The sequence below is a fragment of the Lolium perenne genome, unplaced genomic scaffold (genome assembly GCF_019359855.2).
Source record: "Lolium perenne isolate Kyuss_39 unplaced genomic scaffold, Kyuss_2.0 unplaced39, whole genome shotgun sequence".
Lineage (NCBI taxonomy): Eukaryota > Viridiplantae > Streptophyta > Magnoliopsida > Poales > Poaceae > Lolium > Lolium perenne.
This window is the reverse complement of record NW_027248997.1, coordinates 203,903-211,682: the sequence shown is the minus strand read 5'-3', so window position 1 is coordinate 211,682 and position 7,780 is coordinate 203,903. Positions and strand designations below refer to the sequence as shown.

Here is a 7,780-nt window from a genome sequence, read left to right as displayed (position 1 = left end):
ACGCATGCACTCACCAGCTCGCTTCCGATCTGCACGCTCTGCCGCACGCACAGCGCGCTCCTACACGCACGACGCGGCCAACGTCAACAGATCACAACGGCCCCTGCTGCACTAACCTATGCATGTAACTAACAACCAGTCTATTTAAGATTACTACTAACAATGGGGGCGTTTCCTGTTCTTTGCTCATTCAACAAAGACTGAATGGATCAAGAAGTGGAGTGGATGAGAATATAAATCATGATGAAGTGGAGCTCAGCATGGAGGAGTCGAGAAGGCATGAAAATAGGACCACACTTAGAGCTTCGGTGGAATATGAAATGGATCCCTGCTAGTACTGATAGTAAGGCTAATTATTTGAGATGGTGATGTGAATGTCATTGAATTGACATGCTAGACTTGGCAATGTGTTGATGTGGTAGATTTTGTAAGATGTGGAAGGCTAGGATTGGTTAGAGAAGCTTGATGAGGTGGATGGTTTGCATGTTGAGAGAAATACCCTTAGTGGGTTGCTCCAATTTAGATATTATAGATTTTGGCTAAACTTAAAGAATTTTCACTTAGAACAAATATAAAACACCAATTATTTTGGAACACATGGAGTATTTCGCATAACAATATCCTTACACTTGACACAAAAATACTTAGATTGTATAATAGGTGCATACAAAAAAATTCACATGATTCGAATTGTCCAATGATCTTCATGACCTAGAGATAAATTAAAATGAAGATATGTTGGTCCTGAAAAAGAATAAGTATGTCTGCCCGAATGATAATTTGCAAATCAACAATAATATTTAGCCTGTGACTCTCATTGCATCACACATCAGGCTTGGAAGGAAATTCCAGCAATGTTTCACCGTTTCAAGCATTAGCATTTGCCCCTGCAAAGAATAAGCAACATTCAGATACAAAGAAAGTCAATACGGACAAGTATTGTTGCATGTCCAATAGCAACGCTAGGAAAGTACGATTTAACATTGTTCAAAAATAAAAATATGGTACTCAATATTTTTCTAGGGAGTAGAAATTTGATAAAGTGCACAATGATCAGGTGTGGCGATCACTGGGGTTGGTTGCGAGTTGCAGGAGAAACATGGTATTTTATCCAGGCAATTAGCTAACCTCTAGTCTTAGCAAAACTGAAGATCAAACTGAACATCCGTGTGACGGGATTTTATATGGAAATATAATTATGGTAGGATTTTTATCCTTATACTATGGATCAGAAGAGTTGGCCACATGTGAGCTGAGGGGAAGACTGCCGCCTTCCCAATTACACAATGTTGCTTCCATATTTGTTAGTCATGTCAATAAAGTGTTCTTTATCGAAAAAATATTTGTTAGTTGTGTGTATCTGGATTAGGTGGGACACATCAGTAATTCCATGATGAGGGCAACCTACTATCCTTACATAAAACTAAAAGGTGGGATTTTAGGTAGTTCCTTGTAACAATGAACCCAAACAAATAGAGATTTCATGAAAAATATGCAAACCCTATAAAATTAGCAAAATGAAGAATATATAAGCAACTAACCATATAGCATTGATCCAACTATTTATGGTGTCTATCCGCCAAATATGACCCATCTAATTTTTTCACCCACGTGATCATGAACACAAGACGTTTATACTTCTATAATACGTATATAACATGGACAGTGTAACTAGTCCTGTGAAGAACGCACATGGCACTTCAACACTATGGTGGTGGTATGGAAGGCACTCTTACGTGCCATTGAAAAGGCTAATGAACCTCTAACCCAAGGTCAGGTTATGTGTACATCTACTGAGATGCATACGTACCCCCTTTGCCAGCCATTCGATCTTAGCAGGTAGCGTTTCCGGTACGTTAGATTAGCCTCCAGCGATAACCTTTTGTTACCGTCCCACCCATTTTTATGAGGATTGGCAGTTATTATTGGCCCCAGTTACAGGGATAGAGGTGGTAAGTCAACTAGGGCCTTAATTTTATCTGATTTTGTTTATTTAAATTCGAATGCACGCGAGAAAAGTTTCTGCTTAGATGGTGGTTTCCATAGCATGGTTAGTTAGTGTTGTTCTCCTGCATAGGTACTGAGTCCAATAATAGTATTTCCAAAACATACTCCAGGGAATTTTACCCTCCTGTACCTGATAGTTTCTACATATATGGTGGTTTGAAGGTGGCAATGTACTCAGCTGGCAGTGCCACCTCTCCTTTCGACATGATCAGGGGTCATCAAAGGCAGGGCGAAGTGGCGGTTCCGTTTGCTCCATTCTCCCGTTGTCATTTTCATAGTAGGCTCAGAGCTTGGATCTGGATGTTGTTTTCTCTGTCCATGCTTCTTATCTCTATTTCGTCAACCTCTCAGGACTACTCAGCGTAAGAAAACAAAACACATTCATTTGTTTTATGTCAATTGTCTTCAAGTAGTTTTGTTTTCTTTCTGCCAAAGTAATTTCGATTCTTCTATTTTTTGTTTCAACATGCACGCTTCTGAAGAATATTCTTATTTTTTGTACAATATCACAACATGTCTAAATTTAGTTTTTAGCAGCCGTGCTTCGAACTAAACATGTTTCTCAAGGAATTCCAACTGGTGATAGCTTCTATTACTATGTGTAAGACTATCTTATGTTTTTCTAATTTGATGTTGCAATTTGTTTGATTTGAATAACACGGTGATGCCACGATGTCAACTTCAGTACATTCCTAGAAGTATTTTTTTTTCATGAAAGGCGGGATTTATGTTGTGCGGTATAAGGGGATAAAATGTTATATACATGGTTAAAAAATTCAAAAGGTTGAAGGACCATCCAAACAAAGCGGAAGCAGGCGAAGCTGGGATAATGGGAGGCGGAGGGAAAAAAAGGCGTCAAGGCATCTGTGTCGGAGCAGGAGGCAGGGAGAAAATGATCTGATAAAAGGCAATTGTGTTGCGTGTAAGCGAGGCCATGCTTCTTTTTTAGGTTACTCATTCAATGCTCCTTTATATGTAACGATCATTATTCGTGTTTGGTTATGTTTTGATGTACCTGGCTATTTAATTTTTGGTTTACGCGGTCTGATAAAGAATAACATTGTCCCCGTGTCATCTCCCCAGACGCAAAGCCAGCTTTTATGGTAAGTGTTGATATTTTCATGTTTTTTTTTTTTGCAATATGGATGATGTATCATATTTTTATTGTGCCAGCATGTTGCTTTGTCCATTAGTTGCATCTGCCTTCAAAGATGTTTCCTTGCCAAAAGCCAAAAGGTCATAACAAATAGACTATGTTCCTCTTGGTGGCTTTGATATGTTTGTTTTTACTCAGAGCTTTGTGTGGATAAATAAATTTGTTCGCCTATACATATAAGTATTGCTCTCAGGTTTCTCCCAAGCATGAGATGAAGTTTTTCTAAGGCAAAGACTAAACACGCCATGTTACTATTATACCTTTCGAGACAACTTATTGATAGTTATCTCCTTTCTCTTGATGAATTATATCTTCGTTTAGATGAACAGTCCTCGGATCCCAGTGGGACATGCTACCACATCAGCTACCCGTGCCATTAATCCATCACTAGAAACATAAACATGTTACGCTCGACTATGTCCTATATCAAAACGTTCCTATATCAAAACGGTACGAGTGGATCATTCTATGTGCAACGTCATGTAGGCGGCACGGCGAAGCGCGCATATCCCTCTAGTACACAGTGAATAGATATAAGTTTTCCTAAGTGTAGAGACCTTTTGTATACCATGCATGTGTGGTGGTGATATTATGCGACGTGAGCAATATCAGATCTCTATCTCTCTCCCCCTCTCTCGTTCCCTCCCTCCCTCTCTCTCGCTCTAGCTCTCACTCTATCTAAAATTTAAATTCTTCCCGAGACCAATAATTTGTTTATTTTAACTACAATAGTACGAATAATCATTTAGTGTGAAGTGGTAATGATATTTTGCATATAATGATCCATTTAATTATATGGCTATTGCATGCGGAAATGATTTATGCAAACTTGTTGATGGTTGATTCAGTGGGTAGATACAGATTGGTTTGTGCGATGCATCTTGAGCTTAAATAACAAAAGAAAGTGCCCACATGATTGATATTCCCAAAAAAGTTGTGCTTTGGCTACAATAGAAATATATAATGATTTATTGGAGAGTTAAAGTTGATTATGAATATATAGTTATTTTTTGACCTAGATAGACCAACAATGTGACATGTTTAACCGAAAAGCTAGATAACCATTTAATAATTCTAGGAGTGTTATTTTCATTAGCAAGACGTACTTAGTAAATTTTAAAGAAATATTATATTTATGTAGGGTATGCTGCTTCCAATTTGATAAATACGGCTCTGATTCCTCTGCCATATGAGTCCTCTACGATGTATGTACTCTCAGTTAATGTAGAAATTGACAATGTTAGTCAGAGAATTAAGGTTGCTGATGAATATCTATATTTAAGATTTTTTACCTAGATATATACACTAAGAATGATACATGTTTAAGCAGAAAGATAGATTAAGAATTAAGGATTCTAGGAGTATTTTTTAGCAAGACTTGTGTACTTCGTAGTGAAATTAAAAATAAACAAAAGAATCCTTTCGAATGATTTTTATATTATTTGATGAAGGGTCAAACTTAAATCTCGAGCGAGGCTTCCCATTTCAAAAATAAATCTGTGGCTCCTCTACCAATTATCCACATCTGGATACTTTTATTTTATTGTGACATGAACCAAACAATAGTACAAATATTCATTTTGCATGAAGTGGTAATGAGAACTTGCATATAAATGAAACATTTGATTATATTGCTATTGCATGCAAAAATGATTTATGCAAATGATTTGGGTAGATAATAACTGGTTTGTGCAATACATTTGAGTTTAAATAACATAAGAAAGTACCCATAAGATTGATACTAAAACTGTGCACTGGCAACAACAGATATTGAGAATGATTTATCAGAGAACTAATGCTAGCTGCAGATGAACATATAGTTAATATTTTGTACCAAGATAGACCAACAATGTGACGATCAACCCAAAAGCTCCATTAACATTTAAGAATTCTGTAAGTATTACTTTCTTAAGCAACACGTACTTCCGAGTAAATTTTTAAATAATAATAATAATTTTGATTTATTTTAGTTATCATATTTAGGGTATATTATATCTCAAACCTGTCTTCAATTTTATAAATACAGTTCCGAATCATCAGCCAATGGTCCACTTTTACATACGTATATTTCTTTTCTTGTATGTTTTGTTTCTGTGCTCTTTTTATTCACATTTAGATATGTTGACTTAAGAGCCTTATATCAGTAGTGAAGGTAGACAAGGCGTGGATATTTTAATAAGTAGCTCATATGATTGTTAAAATAGTGAGTTATCTAAACTTGTCAATTGGTTGTTTCAGCCGGGGGCATGTATACAAACTGTTTGTGCAATGTATTTGATTGTAAATACCAAAAGATGCCCACAAGATTGATATTCACAAAAAAAAGTGCAATGGCTATACTCAAAATTGAACATATAGTTAAGAAGATCTTTTACCTAATGAAAATAATATAGTAAATAATGAAAATAATATAGTAGTAGCTTGGAATAAGCAGAAATAATGTCTTACCTTTTGGCCACAGATTGGGTTTAATCCAGCAGAGAGGCTCGGAGCCCTTAATCCTTGGATGATAAGCTAGTAGCTGTGACCTGCCATTGGAAATTTTAATGATCTCGAGCTGATGGTGCGGACGGCCATAGAGATGCTCAGAGAAGCAGAGGGAATTGGAGTCCAGGCCTGGGACGCTTGCTCCACCGAAGCTGGACATGAAGTTGTTGGACATGAAAATTGTGAGATCGGTGTTGCTCGTAACCCTGGACCACACGGGCGTCCCGGCGGCGAAGACGTCGCACTTGTAGACGCGGGTGCGGTAGGTGATGGTCCGCTCCCTGAGGGACGTTCGCACGACGTTGCCGATGACGTGCAGCTCGCCGTTCACCTGCAGGTAGCTGCGAATGATGAGAGGATCCGGGAAACAGAAGTATGGCACCGGCGTCGCGTTGGGAACTGCGGCGCTGGCGACGTCCAAGATGGAGATCTCCCCGTCGCAGCCGATGGCCACGAACCGGCCGCGGCAGTGGACGATGCTGTGGACACAGCACTTTAGGTTGGTGTCGAGAAGTGACCACGCGTGGTCGACCCCGACGCGGCAGAAGGCGACCATAACCGACCGCTCGATCGCCGCCACGGCCACGCAGCCAACGGTGCCGGGCGGCGAGGACAGCACGACGGCGCCTAGCTTGATCTGCTCGCCCGGCGGCGGTAGTTCAGCGGTGGCGCCCGTGAAGGGGTTGAGCAGCGTCATGGCTGCGACCTTGTCCACCAGCACCAACCAGCCGTGCGACGAGCCGCAGAGCGCCTTGCCACGCACAGCGGGCAGTTTCTTGGTGAAAACCTCCCCATCTGTCACCCTGTAAAATTGGACGGCGCCGTCGGACGACTGCGGATCGAATGGGAGCATCACCACCGGCGCGAAGCTCGAGAAGGGCACCGCGGCGCGCCACGTGGAGCAGACGGAGCGGAAGGCGGCCGCCTCGCGGCCAGACGGGAGCAGCTCGCCGATGCGCTCCGTGAGCTCCGGCGGAAGACGGCTGCTGCAGTCCTGTTGGCTTGTTCCGCTCGGGGCAAGCTGCTGCCGCTTCGCCATGGAGAAGAGGTTGTTGGTTGGTGGGCCACAAAGATCGAGATGGAGGTCACAGGGAGGAGGACTACGCCATGGACAGGGAGGAGGACTAGACACTAGATCCAGCAGGAACCGAAATGGAAGAATGGATCCAGCAGGGGGCTTGCTGTCACGGCGAGATACAAATGGAAAGTCATTATGGCGTTTCTTCTTGCGTCCTCAAGACGTTGCACCGGTGGCCCGCTCTCCACTGCAACGCGACAGAACAGGTTAGTGTTGGTGTGCAGGATTTTGTTGCATGCAGCATATATATCAGTAGTGTACACTTATTGTTAGAGATTGCACACTTTTGTCTGGTTTTAGCAGCGAGTTAGACCATCTCCACCGGGATCTCAGTAACGAACCCAATAGTTATTTGAGAGCCGGCGATAAAATTGGGCTTGGCGCGCCCAATAAAGCACCGGCGAGGTTTCGAACCCAATAAAACCTCCGGTAACCCCGTGCCAGCCTCTACGCAGACGGCGCGAATCGGGCGTACCGACACCTCGCGCCACCTCTTATTTCCATCTGTGGGCCACGCTTGTTAGAGAGACACGGCGCCAAACGCCATACGAACGCACACACGGAGGTGGCCCAACTCCCCGTGTGGCATCAATGACTCCGACTGCTTTAATCCTCTCAACTCCTCGTCGACACTGTCGTCTCCGCCCAAATCCTCCCAACCCTAGCCCGGATTTGCACCACGTCTTCCAGAACAAGCTCGACGTCGAGGTCGCTAGGTCCGCCGGCCCTGACGCCGGGCGGTTCAACCGCACTGGCTGCTGGACCTGGTTGGTATGGCCGCGACGTCGACGGGACACTCGCGGTGTACGGTTACCGCCCGCGGATGTACGACGTCGATGCATCTCGATGGCCCGTCTACTTCCCACAGGCGCAGCGTATGGCACCGTCGCCTGTGCCTGCACCAAGATGGGCGGTGTCGGGCAGCTCGCGCTCCGATTTGTCGAGATCCGGTGGCCGGCAGCACCTCCTTGTCGGCCACTCCATCGACGAGGACTTCCGGCAGATGATCTACAACGCGTGGGAGGCGGAGCTGTAGTCCGCCAAGGACTACG

The 7,780-nt window shown here is 43.0% G+C and overlaps 1 protein-coding gene across 1 annotated transcript; it reads right to left on the bottom strand.

Annotated features, from left to right (window-relative positions):
* Positions 1-867: 867 nt before the first annotated feature.
* LOC139834339 (F-box protein At2g05970-like) lies at positions 868-6,689 on the bottom strand. Its single transcript, XM_071824825.1, has 2 exons — positions 5,612-6,689; positions 868-887 (listed from the first exon to the last, which is right to left on the bottom strand). Exons 1-2 carry the CDS (start codon positions 6,687-6,689, stop codon positions 868-870), a joined length of 1,098 nt encoding a protein of 365 aa, XP_071680926.1.
* Between the last annotated feature and the right edge of the window lie 1,091 nt (positions 6,690-7,780).

Coding starts and splice junctions, on each gene's coding strand:
- LOC139834339 (XM_071824825.1), bottom strand. CDS start 6,689: ATGGCGAAGCGGCAGCAGCTTGCCCCGAGCGGAACAAGCCAACAGGAC. Junction 888..5,611: donor ACCCAATCTGTGGCCAAAAG/GTAAGACATTAT, acceptor TATTCTTTGCAG/GGGCAAATGCTAATGCTTGA.